Source organism: Paramisgurnus dabryanus, chromosome 12 (genome assembly GCF_030506205.2).
Source record: "Paramisgurnus dabryanus chromosome 12, PD_genome_1.1, whole genome shotgun sequence".
Taxonomy (NCBI): Eukaryota; Metazoa; Chordata; class Actinopteri; order Cypriniformes; family Cobitidae; genus Paramisgurnus; species Paramisgurnus dabryanus.
Window position 1 is genome coordinate 32,752,892 of NC_133348.1, and position 23,573 is coordinate 32,776,464.

At 36.7% G+C, this 23,573-nt stretch overlaps 1 protein-coding gene and 1 long non-coding RNA gene across 3 annotated transcripts in view; one reads left to right on the forward strand and one right to left on the reverse strand.

Moving 5' to 3' along the window:
- The window catches only part of LOC135750107 (connector enhancer of kinase suppressor of ras 3-like), a 59,103-nt gene that overhangs the window by 19,669 nt on the left and 15,861 nt on the right, over positions 1–23,573 (forward strand). The window contains exons 3-13 of the mRNA XM_073816316.1: positions 3,354–3,556; positions 3,915–4,002; positions 5,303–5,344; positions 7,895–8,014; positions 8,100–8,159; positions 8,358–8,426; positions 11,111–11,257; positions 17,957–18,084; positions 18,647–18,834; positions 19,049–19,135; positions 23,029–23,319. Coding sequence (XP_073672417.1) covers positions 3,354–3,556; positions 3,915–4,002; positions 5,303–5,344; positions 7,895–8,014; positions 8,100–8,159; positions 8,358–8,426; positions 11,111–11,257; positions 17,957–18,084; positions 18,647–18,834; positions 19,049–19,135; positions 23,029–23,319 — 1,423 coding nt within the window. The remainder of the gene's footprint in view (positions 1–3,353; positions 3,557–3,914; positions 4,003–5,302; positions 5,345–7,894; positions 8,015–8,099; positions 8,160–8,357; positions 8,427–11,110; positions 11,258–17,956; positions 18,085–18,646; positions 18,835–19,048; positions 19,136–23,028; positions 23,320–23,573) is intronic.
- Positions 13,118–15,477, reverse strand: LOC135750154 (uncharacterized). Of its 2 annotated transcripts, XR_010532603.2 has the most exons (5): positions 14,955–15,475; positions 14,344–14,437; positions 14,113–14,245; positions 13,932–14,030; positions 13,118–13,821 (listed from the first exon to the last, which is right to left on the reverse strand). It is a non-coding gene; the product is annotated as an uncharacterized lncRNA (long non-coding RNA). The 2 variants fall into 2 exon arrangements; XR_010532602.2 differs by having other exon boundaries at positions 13,118–14,030; positions 14,955–15,477.

Here is a 23,573-nt window from a genome sequence, read left to right on the forward strand (position 1 = left end):
CATTGCAGTGTGGATCTATTGAGAGGTCACTCCTGGTCAGAATGTCCTGGAAGATATCTCTCATAGGACAGGAAACAGATGTGACCCACCCACCTGTCACACATACAGACAAACACACAGTAAAGTACTGCAGGAAAATATGTCACTCCATTGTTCCAGTAGCTTCCGGCTGGCGGTTTGACTCTGTTTCATCCTTAACCCTGCGGCTGTCACGTCTCTGGATATGTTTAGTTGCTTTCAGGAGAGTTTGAGAACGTGCTAAAGTCTCCAACTCTCTCTGGCTTAATTCCATTGCTGTATAAAAACATTATTTTAACACACTTTTTTAACATTAGGGCTGTGCGAAGAATTGAACTAAGAAGGCTTTTAAAGTTTTCATTCAGTTTATGAATTTGAATCGAGGTAACAAACAGAATGCAGGAAATGTCAGATGATTCATACAGTACATAAAATGTTTTTATCTCCAAAAAGCACAAATTTCATCCTAAAAGTTATCTACTGTATACTGATAGTGGGGTTTGTAAAACTAGTATGAATATATGGATTTAAAGCAACAGGACATTAAAGGTACACCTGGTGGTAGCCCTGTAGATGAGCGAGGAATGTCTTTGGATCATTGGATTCAACGGATAAATCTAACCACATAGATGTCATTTTGAGCAGAAAAAAAAGATGTAAAGGACTTTGTGCCATTGTTAAGTCTTGATATAAAACAAATCTGTCGTGTGAAGTGATCCTTGTGACTTCTACTCGAAGAAACAATGCTAATGAGCATCCTCGTCGTTGTCAATCTGATTGATGTGTGGCGTGTTTTTCTGGGGGCAATGCCCATAATAGGAATATGAAAGTAACGGGTACCCAGGGTATGTAAGGGGTACTCATGTTCGAAAAAAACTTTCAGAAACTTGTAGGAAATAGGAGGCGTGAGTTTGGCCCTGAAATGCTCCATCACAAGCTCAACTGCCTTTTTGACACTTTGCTTTTGTTTGGCAAGAGGATTACAACATGCACTTAGAGGGTTTTGCAGTAAAAGCTAATCAAATTAGCTAAATACTAATAAAATGACTAAAGTAGTGAGTAAATGACTTATTACTGACTAATAACCTTTCATCGCCATTAAAGTAAATTAATAAACCTATATTTACAAGAAAACATGTCAGGAGCACTATTTCATCTTTCTATATTCACATTTTATATTAAAAGCATTAAAGGGATAGTTCGGCCAAAAATAATATTAAACACATGATTTACTCACCCCCAAGCTGTCCGAGTTGCATATGTCCATCGTTTTTCAGACAAACACATTTTCGGATATTTTATAAAATGTTTTATATCTTTCAGTTGATTAAATGTAATGTTACGGGGTCCACGACCTTCAAGTCCAAAAAAAGTGCGTCCATCCTTCACAAATTAAATCCAAACGGCTCCAGGATGATAAACAAAGGTCTTCTGAGGGTAATCCGCGCGGTGTTGTTGTAGAAATATCCATATTTAAAACTTTATTAACGTTAATAAATACCTTCCGATAGCGCCGCCATCTTAGTCGCGTCCGAATTCAGGATGAGAGCTTACGCAGCTTACGGAGGCTACTCTGCTGCTGCTCTGTGCCCCCGCCCTCCGAATTTGTCATACGTCACTAAGAAAAGTGCGTACACTACGCTAATACTCTCTCCTGAATACAGAGGAGTTTAAGATGGCGGCGCTATCGGAAGGTATTTACTTTCGTTAATAAAGTTTTAAATATGGATATTTCTACAACAACACCGCGTGGATTACCCTCAGAAGGCCTTTGTTTATCATCCTGGAGCCGTTTGGATTTAATTTGTGAAGGATGGACACACTTTTTTTGGACTTGAAGGTCGTGGACCCCATAACATTACATTTAATCAACTGAAAGATCTAAAACTTTTTACAAAATATCCGAAAATGTGTTTGTCTGAAAAACGATGGACATATGCAACTCGGACAGCTTGGGGGTGAGTAAATCATGGGTTTAATATCATTTTTGTCCGAACTATCCCTTTAAGCTTTATGTTCATATAACACAGAAATGGTGTTCAGGAATTTCTTTGAAGTCAGGCAAAGGCCATAATCATGCATCGACTGTGACCGCTGTGATGGAATGTGATGGGACATTTAGCTGGAAAGGTTGTGGGAATGACCTGAATGCTTTAGCCAACGTCACATGGCATGAGAAATACCAGAAACTTCACATGTCATATCACCGGCATGTTTTGTAGTGAAAGATACATTTGGTAACTGTGTAGCACTTGATAAGCTTGAGTTAAAGTGTATTAGCCATGTATTTGTCAATAAGGATTGGGTGAAAAATTTTCTATGATTCAATTCAATTTTATTTATATAGCACTTTTTACAATCTTTCATCAAGCAGCCTTACACAAAAATAATTATCTATTGTACATGGCATTATTGCACGTTTTATAATCCTTATAAGAATATTGTCATCTACTTAAATGATATATATCACTTTTTCGGACACTATGGGACATTTCCCAAAGATTGGTTAAAGGCGCTCTAAGCGAATTGACGCGTTTTAGACCAAAAAACATTTTCTGTTACATATAGCAAACATCTCCTCACTATCTGCTTGCTGCCTGTCAGCTGATCAAACTGTAAAAAAACGCGATCTCTGTAGACAGCCCAGGCTTCACAAACGGCAATAACAACACAGTGGCCAAACCTAGCACCACAAAACAAAACAAAGTATTCCAGCCAATAAACAACAAAAAGGATTTGGGGGTGGGGGTTGGGCGCGTTCATGAAAGCACGGAGGGGAAGGGGGAGGAGTTAGCTACGCTCCGTCTGTTTGAAAACAATTCAAACGTCAACAAAAACTAACGTCTCGCAGATTCGCTTAGAACGCCTTTAAACTTTGTAAGGTGAAAGTGACTTTGTACGGCACTTTTCATGTTTTTTTGTTTTGTAAATCGGTTTGCTGTTTTCCTCACTTTTGGATTAAAGCTAAATGCCAAATTTGCTAAATACCTCAATGTAAAAGTAAATTTAGTTAATGAATATGATACATAACAAGTATCAAGTGTGGTCTCTTTTGACTAATAACCAACCAACCTGCAAACCCTTACGAAAATTAATAATGTTTTTTTTGTGATAAAAGTGTAGTAACTATGTTTTTTTTGGTGTATTGATTACTATTAGCAAAACCATTGTTTTACTTCAGTAACCATGTTTTTTTTGTTTTGTTTTAACTGTAGTATAACCATGGTTAATTTTTGTAAGGGACCATAAAGCAACACCCTGGCAACCACTAACAGCTGCCTATCAAAATGTAGTTTGATTTATAATACTTTGTGTGTTTTTGTATTTTTTTGTAGAACTGTGGCGTTGAGACCGATAACCTGAAGAGTCTAGTAGGTAAGATGCGGGCAACGTCCAATAACTTGCACAACTGTGCGTCAGAGCGCCGGAGAAACCCTTCTTACGATGGAGGAAGCCCAAGCAAACCACCCAACAAGTTCCTCACTGCTGTAGTGGAGCTGATAGGAGCTGCCAAGGCTATGCTGGCCTGGCTTGACAGGTACAGATGATTTACACACACTTTCTGTTTTATAGACACGCTTTACTCGCCTGACAGGAATCGGTTAACCACTTTTTAACGTTAAGACTATAGGAACAGGCATTCTTCAGATAACAGTAACTGAACATTTAATGATGTTTTTGCCAATCAAATGTTGTTCCAGCAATTATTGTTTTGGCTTCTTGAATCTTTTCCAGTGGTGTCATAAAGACAGACAGACAGTTGACACACAAACGCACACATATATATAGGTGTACCTCATGTTTGGACTTGATTCACATTCCAGAACTGACAGACGTTGAAACGCATCATGAATATTTGAAAGAGTCACGCTCCGGTCTGTTTGTCTGTCTTGCAGGACTCCTCTGACAGGCATCAGTGATTTTGCCTCGACCAAAAACAAAATCATTCAGCTCTGTCTGGAACTGACCACAACTGTTCAGAAGGTGCGTTACTTCTGTCCAACAGTAATTTCTACAAACATATTTCTACAGGAATTCATAATCAGAATTATATCCTCATGAAGAGTCCATCTAGTCTACCTGTTTTGATAAATGTGACCCTGCCTGTGAAAACCCAGCTGAAGTAATTTTCAATATATTTGTCTGATACAGACTCAAACATTAGGTCTGTTTACACACACACAGAGCTACTGAAGGAGCTGCTCTGAGAAACAGCCAATCACAGCAGAGCTCAACATTATTATTCATGACTTTTTTAAATAAGGTAATAATAGACCATTTCATTCTGAAGGCAAATCCTAGGGTTGTAAATGTACGTAAAACCGCCTAAGGATTGTTTTTTGGACTTAATAAAGCCACATGCCTTATATGTAGATATATATATGAGCTTGATGTTTTTATACTTTTTAAGATCCCGTGTCCACTGGACAATTCTAAAAAAATATAATTTAATATTAATATAACAGGTACAAGACCATGAGGTTAGCATTAACATAATATGTGATGGATTATAAAAAAAACATGCATTTGTATTGGTCTAAACAAAAAAAATGACGTAATGTTCATTCCTGATGAAGCAGGGTCTGAAGGGGTTAACACAGCCTACAATGGATTGCATATTACAGTAAAAAACCTATTGCATAAAAGCATTATATTCAATGCATTCTTTGGCACCTTTCAAATCAATGAATACAATCAAACTTTGATGCTCCTAATCTCAATATTAAAATGATAAGACTTTAACCTGGACTTCACTGACAGGGTCACAAATCCTAATGTTGCACTGGGCGGAAGTTTTGTGTTGTGGAACTTCAGAAAACATGTCAGAAGATGAAGAAAAATGTAAACACAAATGGTCATTTACCCTTTGGCGAATACCTGTAAATGCATCTTTGACCTTTTTTGAACAGTAGTATATGTTAAAGCAACTAAAGACATGTCTTAGGAAAAACATGTGTTTCCACTAAGCCTGAGCTCGCTCTCCAGACATGCTGACTCTTAAGTATGATGGATGTCTTGGCTGTTGTGTTCATCATAGTCACATTTAGCTCTGAAGAGCCACAGCCCTGAACCCTCGGCACCAATTATACTGTCAAACGTGTTTTTAAATCATATCATTTAAAGTCAGAGACACTTAACTCTTCTGTAATTGTCAGCGCATTCTGATTGAAACCCTCACATTACATTTCTTACATACTTACGGTGTCTAGAGTTCACGTTATTTTCCTATGGGAACTCAACACAGTGTGGCATCTCAATGCGAATCCTCCCTTTTTAATTGCAGGACTGCACAGTGTTTGAAATGGAGGAGAAGATATTAGAAGTGGTAAGTATAAAGGTGTTTTACACACAGTATATTCAAAACTTTTCTGTCAGATATTTAGACGTTATCTGTAATAATTTGGGTTAACTGTGAGTATGAATGGACTTCTGTTGTGTGGTTAGTGATGCGTTAAGATGTTTTCCTCAGGAAGCATGAGAGCGTCCTTGTGGTAGATAACGCAGTCTCTCCCATATAGCATCCATAAAGGAATGTTCCTCCTCGTAAACCACCAGTCAAAACTTCAGACTTTTCTGAACTTTTCTCATGATCTAAAAAACCATTTGATCTGAAATCGTAAACTAATATTATATTTAAAGTGGATGACTCCAACTCAGATCTCAGAATAGATGTGAACTCCTTAAATGTTATTTTAAAATCTTCCTGGGATGAGAATTTCGAAAAGCTGCTTGATTAAACGGCAAGAAACAAACAATGCTAAAATTGTGACAACATAATTCCTATAGTTATATTTGCAATATTCCATAGTTTTATTTTTTATTTATTTGTGAATTTACTATTACAGATTACATAAAAGGAGTATTTGTTTTTTTGATTTCACTTACATCATTTAAAAGTAGGCATTTTTAGAATTACTTACTCATCTTTTGTTTGTCTGAAAATGAGTCGCAAAGTTACAGTTAATGCCATGAGTTTCATAAAGGACTTCAGACAAAGACAGCAGAACACGCATCATGGTTTTTTTCACATTGTTTTTATTGGAAGTGGACACAAAAAAAACTAGACACTTTAACATTTTAAAGTAATCATATCTGTACGTCCAACTTCAACAGAGTATTTTGATTCTCTTCTGCACTTATCGTCCACGATAACGTTGACCCTTTGGTGTTAAAATTTAGAAAATGCGTGACAAAATGGTAGTAAAAACTTGTTGAGTGTGTTTACATGCACAAGCAGATTATAAACTAATAATGAGTGCGTTTACATGCACCGAATAAGCAGATAACTATCAAAAATCTGCTCATAGAACGCATTTTTGTGTAAATCGTTTGTTAAGTCGTTCTGCCGTCTATTTTCGGATTCATGTAAATGTTCGTATTTTCAAAATGTTAGTTGGTATGAAAAATTTTTACACCTGCTCCTCACCACGTGCAAATGGTGCCTAAACATTAAAACGTTCTGTATGCTTTTAGACAAACTAATTAGATATTTTCGATAAACTATGTATCATAATGACATTTCACAAGTTATTTTGTGCTGCTTTGCTGCCTTTTCACATTTTTTACTCTTTAACTGTGGGAAAAACACAGAGCTCGTCACTCTCCTTTTTTACACAGCCATCCAATCACAGTAGAGGAGGGGCGGGACAAACACTACATTGACCAACCATCATACTTTAGTTAATATTACTTGGTACTGCATTTTTATATTTAGTAATATTGTTGAAAATAAGACACTAGTAGTTGTGAATATTTCAAATCACAGCAACAAATGATGTAATTATTCACATATTTACTCATAAATTTACGATTTTTTCATGAATGAGACCCCATGAATGAAAGTAAGTGTAAAGTAACGTATAAAAGTCTGCTAAACATAGCCCAAGTCTGTTTTTTTAACTAAAGGAACAATTTATTTTATAGTTGTTTAGTTGTTATATAGTTGTTTAATTTATGGTATATGGCAGAACCAACCTAGTTTTGAACATTCCCTAAAGACAATATGAAATGCATGTAACCCTAGTTTGGTCTAATTTGATCAATCCAGTTCAATCCATTATGATTTTATCCATTACAATTCATTTCTGCTAAAAGAATAAATGTAAATGTATATTAATGATAGCTTATGATATTATTGGTTAAGATTATTTTCCCCACCCACAAGTCTTAGTTATATCAACAAATAATAGAAAGAAAGTTATTACAGATGAAGAACGATTAATAAAACACCCATGTTTTTCTTTCAAATTACATGAATTGATAAATTGTGCATTAGAAGCAAATAGCGCCAATCATTTCAGCATCCCTGAGAGAAATCATCCCGTGCTGCTGTGGCCTCGTGTCAGCTTCATCTTTCTGGAACCAGCTAGCATTGTCTCCCATTGTGTAATTAATCCACATATATTGTGTTATGGCTTCCATGTCCATTGAATGCGATGACATCACAAAAACAACCAAATGATGCCATTGCAAAAACAGCCTGTCATGTGGTCACAAAATGGGGCCACTTTTATTTAGACATAAACAGGTTTTTCTTGCCTAGTTACTGTATATGACTTGGTTGTATATCATCTAATAGATTTGTCAAAGTGCGGTACTTCAGACGAGTAGATGTTTCATACTCAATACATCTTTAGTTTAATAAAACAATCGCTGGCACTTTTTGTTTTCCTGTTAATAAATCATTAATACTCGAATCTCTTCCTTTCACTCTCAGTATCTTTTCAGCCAACTTTTTATATATTTATCTGTTGCTAATGGATTATAAAGGCCCATAAAACATTAAACGAAAGGAGTTACCATGACCAATTTGATCGTAAATACTTTACAGACATCGCTGGTCTGATAAGAACACTATTCTTTCTGTTTGTTCAAGTCACGGGTTTTGACTGGCATTTGTGATGCGACCATGAGGACGACCTCCGACCCCTTAAAGAGTCACATGACCTGTTTGGAAGAAGTCAACATCACCAACATCCAACCGGGCGAGGGTCTGGTGAGTGAGATCGCAGTTTACATTACAACTCGCTGACGTTATTGCACTCAGTGCGTAACGAATGCATCTTGTTTGTTTTTTTCAGGGAATGTATATTAAGTCCACGTACGACGGACTTCACGTCATCACCGGAACGACAGAACACGTAAGTGAAATGACTCGATCAACACATCGCTCTTTTTTGTTTTTCTCTTAATGCATCATTAATGCATTCCTGCGCTCTTAGTCTAACATCATGCAATCCACATTACATCCTACTAATGGATTGCCACGATCCATAATAAAAGAGACGGTTGATGAAAATTACTTAAACTGATTCATGACGTCTGTTTTATGCACACAGTCCCCGGCGGACCGAACTCAGCGGATTCATGCTGGGGATGAGGTGATCCAAGTCAACAGTCAAACAGTGGTGAGTCCCTCCACCTGCCACATCTACACACTGTGAAGGATTATGGGTAAACATGCTAACCTGAAAGAATGAACGAGGAAGAATTGTGAGCTTTTGTGTTGGTAAATAGTGAGTAAACCTGATCCACAGAGACGTTCATGAGGGAGATGTACTGAATGTGTGCTGAATGGCTCTTTGCAAACCATATTGTTTTGAACACCTATATCAGTGTTTTGAATCAGTGCTGTGTTTTATCAGGCATACATTTACAAAGAAAGCGATGGGCTGGTGGTGACCCATTTCTGCATAATGCTACAAATGCTCCACTTGGATCAGCTTTCCCACATTTATACTCATTGCTCCTCAGTGATCCACAATGGTGTCCAAATCATATGTGGTAAAAAACGAAAAATCAATTAAAGTTAGGGGCAACAGGACACAATGTTGGGCATTAGCACAGCTATGAATTAAAGCCACAATATGTCGGAATTTTGTAATGATTATCCAAAAAAACTGTTTTGTGCAGTTTTGTTCCAACATTATCCCAAAATTCCAATTTGAAAATAATGGCTGGCGCTTGTCACTGTCGCCTATCATTGACATAATATCCGCACTATCCTCAGTTTCCGCTTGTGAATTCCATACTCGCTACATTTCTGGATGGTGAGAACAAATTTTCCCATCATCCCACTTTCATTGTAGCGTCATATATGCTACGTTCCAGACAGCATTTTACAAAAGTTGTCGAACAAAGTTTGGATTTAGGATATTTTTCACCCTAACCCGAATTAATTAATTATTTGTAACATTAATGTTTTACAGTCACAATAAAATGATAAATGAATATTGTGATATTTTTTACAAATAATTTATCCGTGAGCTTCATTATTTTTTTCTATCTATGTGCGCTCATAATTTTTAATCAAAAACACAAATTTCATCCTGGGAAAAGACCGCAGTGATTAGTCAATAGGAACATGACCCAACGTCAAACGATCCGATCAGTTCTCAATTGTCAAAGTCCAGCCCTACCTTTTTCATTTTTTCTTTAAAGAGCACCTATTTCATTGCTAAAAACAACGCTATTTTGTGTATTTGGTATATTACAATGTGTTCGCGTGGTTTATTATGTAAAAAAACACATTATTTTCCACATACAGTACATTTTTTGTTTGCTCCAGATTTCTCTCTTTTCCTGAAATGCAAAGATTTTGTACAAAACTGTCCCTGGTTGGCCAGCTAATCTGTACGTTGTGATTGGTCTGAATACCTCTGACGTCAGCTGGAAATGTGACGCTCCTTACCATGTTTGAAAGATTCGCTCACAATGCAATGAGTTAACTTACAGGCTGTGAGGAGTTAACTTCCAAGCGGGAGGAATTATGATAATGTCGGTCTTTACTACATCACCAATCCCAGGAAGTGAACTGTTGCCTACAGTCCGTGTTTTTGTTGTAGTCCAAGAAAAGAGATTTTCGTTGGAGACGATAACTCACGTCATCGTTTACTTTACTTACACACGTCACCAGTGTGTACTTTCCCAATACAAAAACAGTACATACTATTAGGGCGTAGTATTAGTAGACGAATTGGGAAGCAGCTACAGGAAGTGAGTGTAAAAGCAAAGAGTCCAAAGTCCAGTTGGGAGAGGGTGCCACCTGGTGGTGGGATGAATGGGTACACTCCCATTCATTAATTCTGTTCATCATATACATTATTTCTGGTTTTGAGGTTGAAAATATCCTAAATCTGAGTTGTCTGGAGCACAGTGTAAGCTTTGCCTTCGTTATCATTTTGAAAATGTGACCTCTAGCAGTGAAAACTTAAAAAACTTGTGCCTTTAACGGTGCATTCACACGGCGCGTCAGCGTTAACGCTTCCCATTCACTTTCAATGGGTGACATCATGCGTTGCCAAACTGAATTGTGGATCCGTCAGCGTCGCGTCACTGTCGTTGCTCGCGGCAGAAGTTGAACATTTCTCAACTTTTCAAGCAGCGACGCATGCGTCAGCCAATCATATCGCCTTATGCAAATAACATAGACTGAGCCAGCCAATTACGTTTATGGAAGACCGGAGCATGTATTGAAGCCACTGTGATTGGCTGTTGGCCACGCTTCAGACAAGCTTTCCGTTAAGCGTTAACGCTAATGCCCCGTGTGAATGTACCGTCAACATGATGCTTTTATTGTGCTTTCAAATTGCTTGACATTATTTGAGTCACATTTAGAGGTCAGTCTCATGAGTCAAGATAACATATCCAGGTCTCATTTCACACCATGTTTTATGAAACGAATCCTAATTTAGTATTATTTTTCTTTTTTTGCAAATGTCCTCCAGCCAAAATCTCATAATTGTAATGTGTCCCCACATTTTAATTTTAAGTTTACCATTCTTATCTTTTGTAATGGTGACTTAATACAATAAGACACAAGAAAACAGTATAACAAATGCTAGTATGATATATAAATACTTCTCAGATACATTGTATGTATCCTTATTATCTTTTACATTAATAGATTAATGTTTTTTTTTTGCAGTACAATAATCAGAATTGGGGAAATCTGCTTAATTGTCAATAATGCTAAAACTACAAATAATTTTTTTATGCCCAGTTTTCATACTCAATGCATATTTCACATGTCTTTATTTAGATTTTGTGTGAAATATCATTAGGATGTGTTTCAATCTTTCTCTCTTCTCAGGTGGGCTGGCAGTTAAAGAATCTGGTGACAAAACTCAGGGAAGATCCTCAAAATGTGACACTGACGCTGAAGAAAAGACCTACGGGTACCTGCAGCTTTACTCCGGCACCGCTGAAGAACATGCGCTGGAGACCTCCTGTCACCCAGGTACTGATCAGAATCTTCTAGGGATCTGGAAATGTTGTTGTACGGCCCAGTACTGGCTTATTTCATACTCAAAGTTTGGATACTTTTTCATTTAAAGTGCAGAAATAACTATTCAGAAACTTCCTAAAGAGATCTGTGGTCCCTTCAAAACATTGCTCTGTTGGTTTGATCAGTCTGAACTTGTGGCTTAACCAGTGGCCTGACCTCAGGATGGGACTACTTGTTTGTCTGACTAGATTGGAAAATGTTTGGAAAAGCTTTGTGGAATTCCACTTTTTTAGCCACTAATGCTATTAAAATTATATATCTTCCTCTTATGTTTTTATTTATTTATTTAGAAAAGGGACAGTGTACATTTAATTAACATTTGTTTATGTAAATGTACCCAAATTAGCCCTAGGGCTAGTTTTCATTGGTAGTCCCTTTGCCAGATGTTATTAGGCAAAGATGTAAAGATGTACTTTTCCATTGCCAGCTCAATACAGACTGTTTATAGTAGAAGTATGCATTTAGCATGGGCAACTTAGTATGAAAATGCAACTCAATGTGCAGATTAGAGAGTAGAAATTTCAGCAGGTGATGTACTGACAAGGTGCACGTTAGAAGACACAAACTTTTACAAGGTGTTTAAACGTAATTGTGTGTTAGCAGTGTGTGCACACAACAACAACCTTACAATGAAAAAACACACCCTCTTCTTCTTTATTTATCTCATTAGACATGCTGTTTTGATTCTCTTGTTAATGTGATGTCACACTGATAAAGCCCCACCCACAGCCACTGACCGACTGGTTAACTTTACCCAAAAGCTACAATACAAAAGAGAAGGGCCCGGTTGCATAAAGCACCTTAAGTTTTTCCCTTAAGTATGACACTTAAGGGGTAAATTCCCCTTACCTAAGTAAGTTTAGAAATACACAACATCCATACAATGAAAAAAATCCACCCTCTCCTTCTTTATGAATCCCCATTAAAGAGCACCAATTATGCTAATAAATTGGCACGTTAGCACGTTATTGCAATATCCCATAGTACATACATGTTATTAAAACTTGAACTAATGCATTGTGAGTCTTATAAATTGCTTACATACCTCACCGATTTCCCACTGTCTGGAAAACGCTCGGTTTAGTTCCTGTCTCCGCCTCCCAAAATGTCTAGTGTATTCGGATTGGTCAGATGACTACTCAACTGTTATTGGTCAGCTGGGTTCGGCGTGTGTTTGAAAGGTTACGCCCCTGACTACGCGTGGGTTGACACAGATTCTGACTGAGAGTCACAGCCTCAGAGGCAACGTAAACAAGAGCTATATTTCTCTATAAATGATGGTGTCTGTACTGCCTTACCACTTCAAGCTCGATCCAGAGAGTTCAGACGGCCGTTACGATATAAACGATCTCCGTCAATGAACGCGATTGGATTTAACTTTTTAAGGTGTCCTTAGCTCTGCCAGAATGCTAAACGAAGACGAAAATGTGTTGCAAAGACATCCAAAAGGTAATTATAACGTACTACATAACTATATGGAAACACCAAATGTAGCACATAGAAAGTATTTGTTGAAATGATTATAAAACGATTTCACTTGGTAATTTCTACATTATTTTACTCTAGTAAAATTTATTATAAAAGACTGCTTACATAATGTATTACTGTGCAAACTATATGGAAACACCAAATGTAGCACATATAAAGTATTTGTTGAAATGATTATAAAACGATTTCACTTGGTAATTTCTACATTATTTTACTATAGTAAACTTAATTATAAAATACTGCTTACATACTATTTTACTGTGCAAACTATATGGAAACACCAAATGTAGCACAGAGAAAGTATTAATTGAAATGAATGTTAGTTCTACATTATTTTACTATGGTAAACTTTATTATGAAAGACTGTGCTATGTTTTTACTTACTAGGTTTTAAGGAGAATGCAACAGGTTCCAGGGCCTCTTCCCTGCGTGATTCATCATCCAGGTTTTGCACAAATTGTCTAAATCCCTACACACAGAACATTTATTGTACCGACTATAAGCCTTTGAGGCGCAGGACTAGAGTAAGTTTTATTACATTTTTAAACCAATAACACTAAAGTATTATTATAGTAACAAAGTACCCAAAAGAACAAAAGATGTAACTTTAAAGAAAATATAGTAGTCAGTCAAAAGTTTATTTATTACAAATATATATTTAAATGTTAAACAATATACAAATAAACATACTTTAGTAACCATATTGTGCTCTTCTTTCAAAAATTGTTCAATTCACTTCTTACAGCTATCTATTCAGATAAATGGCATATCAAAGCTTTGTCAGCTGATGCTATCTAAGATGACACTTTAGGGTTATCATCCTGTCGTGTGTTGTTCTCCAGATACGCTTGGAGCGTCCTGATCGGAATGTTGGCTTCCGACGACCCCTGCACTGAAGATGGCATGCAATCACGTCCTCCTTTGAAGGTCTCTCAAACTGTGATGCCAGGTCCATTGGAATCGGGGTTTCCTTCAGCTTATCTTCAAATACCTCATCAAACACAAGCCTGATCACATCATCCACATAACTGTACAAATATTGCAGTCAATAAATCTTTTGTTTTGATAATTTATTTCCCTGCTTCATACATTAAGTTTTTAATTATGAATGTATTTGAAATAAAACATTACTGCTTACGGTATGTCATTTGTGTTTTGGGAACATAGCCTTGTACTTTCCCTCTCCTGCTTTTGTTACGGCTTGGTGACATTGTAATGGATGGCTGCAAGGTACAACCTGTAAAAATATAAGCAAGCATAAATTTATTGTAAAAGTAAATACTACTTTATTTAACACAGTTACTAAAATACTTAAATACCTGCATAGCATTCCAATAAATGAGAAAATCAAATTTTTTTGCTGCAAATCTGAAATCTCAGGCTACGGACGGCAAAGGCATCCACTGATGATGGTGATGGAAACATTGTGAAACGATGCTACTGCCTGGGTTCCTATGATTATGCAGAGAAAAAAAACTTTGTCATCATCAGTTATACATTTAAGACTGGTAGTGGTTTCATTAGCTAAATACATCATTTGTGTTACACACCTTTGCTCCTCATATGCCAGTCTGACTCCTTGTACTGTGTGTATTGATGTTGCATGTTTGCATACATTGTAGAAGGATGTGTCCAGCTGCGAATCTAGGATATAGACAAATAAAACAAACATGTATTCAGTCAAAAAGACATATTATAACAATAGAGTACAACGATTATAAATCGTTAGACTATTCATTAAAACGTTAATGTATTACATATTACATGGCCCAACATTAGCAACACACATTACGTGTTTACTTCGTTTCAAAATCTAAGAAAGCTTCAAGTAAATACAACAGTAAAATACATATAACTTTAAACAAATCATCTGTACTTAGAGTTTCTTGAGTTTGATCATGAGAACAAATTTTACCGGTAACAGTTTAGCTGGTAACTTAGCAAGTTTGTAAACATGTCTTAACCAACATCGATAAAAAAAACGATAGTGTGCATAATTCAACATACACGTGTGTAAATATGGTACGTTGTTTATGAAATACAGTATTACAACACAAAACAATTAGCTTGCAAGCTTAGCTCTACACGCACATTATGTTAATCTCCGGTTACCGGTTACGTAATGTACAGTAAAAGGCAAATAATAAACGTGAATACTTACAGCCTGTGATCCAGAAGTGCACAGTAATCCAACTTTCAAGAGGAGACGTCGCGCAAATCCAGCTTCGGTTCATGAGAAGCAGTTATTGTGAAAACTCCGTGAACAACTTCTGACTGGATTTTTCCGGAACCGTATTAAACATGATGTCCTCTGTGGAAGTCCATAAAGTGCTATTTTCCCTCGCATCTAAAGAGACAGCGTCTACTCGAGAGATTTAATCGCTTAAACAATGAAACAAGAGTTTGCAAACAGAGTCAAAGCAGGGACTCCCAACCTCCGCCATTTTAGCTCTCTTCTGACTCGGCGCTCCCCACCCTCGTCTTTGAGGGCGTACCCAAGCAAAGCAGAGAGGGCTGAACTATGATAATGTTGGTCTTATCTACGTCACTAATCCCAGGAAGTAAACTGTTGCCTACAATCCGAGTGTTTTTTGTAGTCCTCGAACGTTAGAGACGATAACTCGCGTCATCGTTTTCTTTGAGGTATGTACTTTTTGAATATCGTGAGCATGTACTAATACACACTTACACACAAAATGATGTTTAAAAACGTGTATCCCATAATAGGTGCTCTTTAAACCAAAGCAGTCTCTCTTGTTAATGTGACATCACATTGATAAAGCCCTTCCCACGATGTGCTTATTAGCATGTTGTAGCACTAAAACGGCTAAAGATACTATTGTCTTAGACTGTATTCACAGGAATCAGATCTATTTTTAACCAAACGCGCTCACTGTCTGATGGTAAGGAGTGAGGAGGTGTAGCTCATTTGCATTTAAAGGTACACACATGAAAACAGTGTTTTCATGTGTGTACCTAGGGGCATTGTGGACATGGTATTTTGAGCTGAGACTTTACAGACACACGTCTAGGCACACCTGAGATTTACATTAGATCTTGTAAAAATTTGCATAATTTATGCCCTTCAAAGGGGACATTTTACAAGACTTTTTTTAAGATGTCAAATAAATCTTTGGTGTCCCCAGAGTACGTATGTGAAGTTTAAGCTTAAAATATCATATATTATAGATAATTATTATAGCATGTTTAAATTGCCACTTTGTATGTTTGAGCAAAAATGTATTGTTTTGTGTGTGTGTCCTTTATCATGCAAATTATCTGATCTCTGCACTAAATGGCAGTGCTGTGGTTGGATAGTGCAGATTAAGGGGCGGTATTATCCCCTTCTGATATCACAAGGGGAGTCAAAATCAAATGAGCAATTTTTTCACATGCTTGCAGAAAATGATTTACCAAAACTTAGTTAGGCATACTGGGTTTTTCTTTTTCACATTTTCAAGGTTGATAGAAGCACTGGGCACTTAAACACGGAAAAAGTCAGATCTTCATCATATGTCCCTTTTAAGATCTCAGGAACTTAATCTTATTTTCATGGACATGAAATATTGGCCCGAAATAATGAATTAAGTAGTGCTGTCAAAGATTAAGTGCGATTAATCACATACAAAATAAAAGTTTGTATTTGCATTATATATGTGTGTGTGTTTGTGGTGTGTGTGTGTGTGTGTGTGTGTGTGTGTGTTTACTGTGTGTATATATTATGTACTGTATGTATATAAATACACACATACATGTATGAATTTAAGAAAAATGTTATTTAGTTATATTTTTTATTTATATTTATAATATGAAATATATCCAAATATATATAAATATACATGTAAATGTTTCTTAAATACAAACATTAATTTGTGTGTATTCATATATATATATATATATATATATATATATATATATATATATATATATATATATATATATATATATATATATATATATATATATATATATATATATATATAATTACACAGTGCACACACATAAATAATGCAAAAGACTTTTATTTTGTATGCGATTAATTGCAATTAATCTTTTGAGAGCCCTAGAAATAAGGTGTGCTAAATCGGCACCTTCTCTGCATTAATTTCTCATCCCCCTTCTTTAGTAAATCCAGACAGTAGCTTTTAACACCAAAAGATGCATGGTTTACACTTCCACAAGCTGTTAATAAATCTGACAGTTTAGTTTGAGAGGTATTTTTAAGTGTGTTTTTGTGCGTGCATATCCAAAACACCACAAACGTAATTGTTGCAGCATGAGCGGACGGGTAAAAATGGGTGTGGCAGAAAGAACAATGAAGAGCTCTTCCCCTCTATACACACATTCATTTAAAAATACCTTTGAAAATAAACACAATGATGTCACACATCTTCCTTAGGTTAACATGAGTTAAGTTTGCTCAACCAGCCGTGCGTTTCTATAACATCCGGATGTGTGTTACCATCTGATTAAACTCCCAGTCCAAATGTCACAGTCATTGATTCTATAACCAGCTAATCTTAGTCTAAACATAATCTTCCCCACCTGCTCCTTTAAAGGTCAGACTTAAAAATGTTTACTCAGTTAAAGGCACTTTATTAACGTTTATAACTGGTGCTTATACATTATTACACTACTGATCGTGAATGGGGTTTGGGATTTAAACAAACCACTAAGGCTAAGTAACTAAACTTTAATTTTTTATTAATTCTGTACAGACTGTGTTATAATATGTTATAAAGTTATTTGTGCATGTTGAGTAGTGTATTACTTTGAAGAAGAAACTAAAATACATTTTATTTTTACTTTAACTTTTAACTGAATTTGTTAAAAAATAAAACATTTGTACTTCCCTGGCGAATTCTGTAATCCGAAGTCTTATTCTGAGCAAAGCAGAAAAACATCTCAATACAAAGAGTCTTATTGTAGTTTGCTGTTGAGATCAAAGGTCTATAAATTCAAATGCAACATTCAAAGGGAGTGAAAGTTTCTAAACTCTGTTACCCAACTGTTAATCCCATTACAAATATTATGCAAGCACAGCTATCTTCACAGTTATTGTACGCATATATATATATATATATATATATATATATATATATATATAAATAAAAGCATGCATAGTTAAAGATCAATGTGCATTTCTTGCTTTGTGTGTTTTAGAGCCCATCGCACGCGCCTGTTGGACAGCCTTCTAGAAATCCTGAGGAAATTCCCAACAAGCGGCTGGAAAAATCTGCAATTTTAGATCTGCATATTCCTCCTCCCCCTTCCATTCCATACAGTCCACGGTCAGTGCCTGTCCTTTAATGACTTAATACAGTCTGTATGTTGAGTAGGGCTGTCTGCACCTACAATAGACACACTGCAGAACATACAAAGCTTTTAAAAAAACTATTTTGGACCATTTGCCAGTGGCACACTATATAAAAAGCTTTCAGATGCCAGAAGGAAATCACAGATGTCCCTGAAAAAATGTAATCATGTTTCTATAGTAGCCCTAAATGGACAAATAGTCTATAGAGCGCATTTCGTCCTTACGTTGTCTCAGATGATGATGTGTTTGTCCTGTGGCGTGTGGCGACTACCACCGTTTACTATGTGTTTTGAAAGGGAGAGGTGACCTTTAGACTGAGCCAATGTTTGCAATTCAAAGTCTCACTGCTCGATGTCTAAAACTCCCTGACTGCACCTTTAAAGGAGTGTATATGTGCAGAAAACATGTTTATTTGGCAGCCTTATCTTTTGCAGCCTATGCAACGAGCGTCTGGGATCTATAATAAAACAGTCTAGCCAGCACAATAACTCCTGGATCAAAGCTTGATCCACTATAACATCTCTGTTTCTCTGCAGGGATGAAGAGACGAGTGAATATGCCGTTGTAAAGATGAGACCAAAACGTCCCGAGTCACCGAACTCGTCCTTGGACCTGGCTAGCAGACGGCGTTCAAACATTGCGGACTGCGACAGCAAATTCAACATCAGCCCACCCGAGATTGTCATCCCACAGGCGCGACTGCGACAGCGCAACCCATCCAGAGGTCAGTACCTGTTCACAACATGTTCAGCCCACCTGACCGATTGTAAACAGCCTCACTAATACCTCCAGTTCTCTGCTCCATATAAACAATTCCTTTTGAATTTCGATATTTGCTTACTATTTACTGTAAATAAATGAGAAGGTATTATGGTATTGTTCGAATGTTCGTGCAACGGTTCAATGAGTCTGATTCCAGCATTGTGCTCATGCTTTAGGAAAGCCACGTCCCATGTCCATGCCGGTAGACACTTGCCTGGGCACGTCAGACTCCCCATCTAGACCCTGGGCTCTTGGAAGGAAAGGTAAGCTGAACACCTGCCTGTGTGTAAACTACAGCTCGAACTACAGCAAATTACATGGGCAGGAATAGACAATGGTCACATAACTCTGTGTGCTTTGCATGCTTGATGCCGTTCGCTAGTAGCTCAAGGGTAAATCTCTGTACACCTATAGATCATTTGTATGAAGATTCCAGACATTATTAGACACGTGGAACATCTTTTAAACTATAAAACATCTCAGACATTATTATTATTATTGCTTATATGTCTTGCAGTGCCATACTTTTCAGTATTGGCATAAAGTGCAGTTCACTTTTTTTTTTACTTATTTTGCTAGTAACAGATAACATGTCTGACTGACATGCTAGTGACTAGCCACAGTTTGACGTATATAAAATGCTGTTTAGTTGTGGACAAATGTAAAATCTATAATTCAACAATAACGGGCCAATGTGAAATCCAGTTGCATCAAAAATGATTGGTGTTTGTTTTATAAATAAACTTATTGTACTTATTATGCACAAGTGCACACGGTGAATGTGTCCAACAAAAATTAATACATTTTAATAATTATTAATTTTACATGTGACTTTTTGAAAGTTTTGTGTGCAACATGCCTGGGATACTCTGCACGATTATTGGTTGACCCAGACGAAAGATTGCCATCGTGAAACAAACGTCGCAATTTCCGTGATTGTGACTCTTCATCTGTGGTCCAGTGACAGATGTTCAAATACGGATGTTTTGGTCTTGCATCCAAAGATAGCCTACAATAGTTTTCTGACAGTGTCAGATATTCAGCATGATCACCACACAGTGTGTTTGCTGCTACGACCTTGTTTACCACTAGCGCATGCTGGTGAAGTTGCGCTAACGTGTGACGCAGCCGTCGAAGGCTCTGATTCAATAGGTGTCATCATCGTACAGTCTACATGCTTGTCGTAACCAAGTTTAAATGATCCATGTCGCACAGTGTGATAAGTTAATGATCTTATAAGAATGTGCAAAAATCCTGTAGTGTATTCCGGGCTTTAGACAATCACTGAACCGTCAACCGGCACACTGTCTGAGGCTGTGGTGAAACATTATCCCTGCTGAAAAAAACAATAGAAACCATCACAGAAATTCTAATGGTTTCCATTAAAATACCAGTAACCATTAGCTTTTACCATTTAAACCACTACAAAAATGTGTTTTTTTGTAGTGTGTTTTGGGACATATTTCAGTAGGATTATATAGTCCCACCAACACAAGTAGTAGTAGTAGTAGTAGTTTTTTTCAGTCAATAAAAAAGACAATTTACAAGCAAACATAACACAAACATTAAATTACAATGTAAACAATATTAAAAAGAAAAGATCAACCGAAAATGTTTTACCGAAGCTTATGCTTATCACGCCGATCCTTTTTACATATCATTTGTTTTACACACAACACCAAGACCCAAAGTCATCTTGTGTGTTACAAAATTCGTTCTGCTTTATATAGTGTAATCTTTAAAAAAAAAAAAATTAAATCTACTAATGGATTTGCATATTTTCATCTCGTCATCGAGGCTATTCCACTGTTTAACTCCTTGAACTGCCGGACTTCTTTGTTTGACATTAGTTCTAATTTGGGGTTTACTTAACATAAGGGTTCCTCTAAGATCATAAGAGACCGATTTCACACGAAACAAGTTCTGGACACAGTCTAGAAGTTGATTATTTATTATTTTAAACATTATTTTAACTATTTTAAATTCCACTAAATCGTCAAATTTTAATAGGTTGGAATTTGTAAATAACTTGTTTGTTGGGTGATAATAATCTGTTTTATTTATAATCCGTTTTGCACGTTTTTGCAGAATAATAATTGGTTTTATTATTGCTTTATATGTATTTCCCCAAATCTCTACGCAAAAAGTCATATACGGCACTATTAAAGACTGGTATTTTTAAGGCATTTAAATCAATCATATGTTTTGTTTTAGACTGGATATCAAGAGTTTTAGAAATTTTTGACTTAATTTAAGTTATGTGGGGTTTCCAACTAATCTTGTGATCAAAAATGACCCCTAAAAAAATTATTTCATTTTCCATTTCTAGTTCAAACTTATCAATTCTAATCTGGATGTTTGTATTTATTTGTTTGTTACATAAATTTAGTTTTATTTATATTTAAAGCAACACTATGTAGTTTCCATGTAAAAATGACTTACAGCAGGGGGAGGGGCGGGCTGTGTTTCCTACCCTCCACCGCCACTTTCAGAGTGTGCTTGTAGCAGCTAGGAGGCTGCTCAGGTTGCAGCAACAGTACAATTTGTCCAGTTAAAAGTTGTTCTAGCACTGAAATAATTGTAGAGACATTATTTAAAGGTAAAAAAACTACATAGTGTTGCTTTAATGACAGTTTATTTACATCAAACCATTTTTTTAACATTTTCATTTCTGCTTCCACTATGTCCAGAAGCGGTCCCACATTTAGATTGGAACAAAAAAAACCATATTTTATAATATAAATCAACACATACCATTAGAGACCCACAGAGATTATTATAGTTTCCATTACAAACAATACAATTCACATTAAAACCATTAAATCCAATAGAATTTCTATGATGGTTTCTGTTGTTGTTCTTTTTTTTGCTGGGATACTCTTGAGATTTAACATGACAAACCACTGTTTCCAGAGACTTAAAGGCTGTTTACATAACAACGTTTTCAACCAAAACAGGAAACTTTATATGCGTTTTGGCTGTTTGTTTTTATTGTATCCATGTAAACAACATTAACGCAAACCGTGCATGCGTGTATCTGCTTGTTAGGTCTGTTGTCACACTCCACAACTTCTGGGTCCAAACGCTCCATCACATGCCTTAAGCAAACAACAAACTATACTAATAAACATACTACCAAAAAATCTAGCCTATATCTCCATACCGAAATCCCAGATGTAAGCGTTATAAATGGTTGTTAAGATTGTAGACTCATATGAAGCAAGTGAAGGCTTGGACCTGGAAATTGAGCTGGACAGTAATTCAATATTAATATATTTCTAAACACATTTCCAATATTCCAATATATGTTACGGCGTTCACATGTCATGTCTAAAAACGCGTGTTATACGTGGGTCAAAGCGCTTCTACCTTCCAAAGCGCTCTCCCGTGGCGTCTTTCGTAGCCATGCAACTATGAGCAGCGCTCTCCGGGACGGCAAGGAAAATGGAATGACTGATCGAATTTAAGTCGTTCATCTGTACCTCGCGTCAAATAGATACAGACATTTGTTGTGGGCATTTTTTGCCGTTTATCCCAAGGATTTTTTTACATTCACACAGTTATTGGATTTATACTTTATTGACCGAAATTTTGAAGCATATCGGCCATAGACATTTTGGCCATATTGTCCAGCCCTACCCGGAAATGACTTAACAAGTGGATTGTGTGTTCAGTCTATAGGCATGAGTGAGTACTTGACAACCATAACAACAAGGTTGGCCTGCAGGATTATGTTTGTGCTACTTAAGATTACGTTGACAAAATTTTGCCGCTTTCTAGTTTAGGTAGTTACAACCTTCCCTTAACGTCAGTCTTAACAAAGTTGGTCAATGCTTTCGCCATCTGGATTGTTTGTATTTATCGCTCTGTAGATGAATGTGTGTATGTTTGCGAGCGTGTAGTGTTTCTTTATGAAGTAACATTGCCATGTGCTGCCCTATCATCCATAATACAGTGTTTTTGGTCATTTTAGCAGATTGGTGTAAACACAGATCTTTTTGATAACGTTGTTGTGTGTATGCGAAAGTGTTTTAAAAATGCAAATGAAAAACATTTTTGTTTTAATTAAAAATACATAGCCCTAGTTTTACCCAAGTACCTATTAATATGCCATACTTGCATTATGTGTCGTTAACTCTTTATTGTTCATCCTCAGGTGACGAGTTATTGCACAAGTATCTGAGTAACGAACAGATCCCCACCATCTCAGAAGAGTCACCCTGTTACCCACTGCCATACCGGCCCAGGGGGGAACGGCAACTTGTCCGAGGGATAGATCACATCCGAGGCAGCCAGTGTTTTATCAACGAAGACCTGCACACCAGCGCCACCATACCCTATCAAGAAGCTATTGCACGGAAGTCCTCTGCACCTAAATCTACCAAGAGACCACCATCAGAGCCCTCGCTCCTCACCAGCTGGATCTCCCGACTCAAGCTGCTCAAACACTGACTGTCTGCCATGCACCTGCAGTATTATCATCTGTTGAAATTCAGTTCGGCCAGTATTACAAACACAGCAGTTACAATATTTCAGCAGCATTAAAGACACTACTGAGAACTCTCTCTGTTTCTTTAAAAGAAATGAATCAGGTCCCTCATGGATTTCACTGTGAAGTTATTTTGTGCAAATCTAATATATATCTGGTCCAGGCATGCGCACACATCCTGAAAAGCGAAGCTAAAACATTTTGATCGCAAT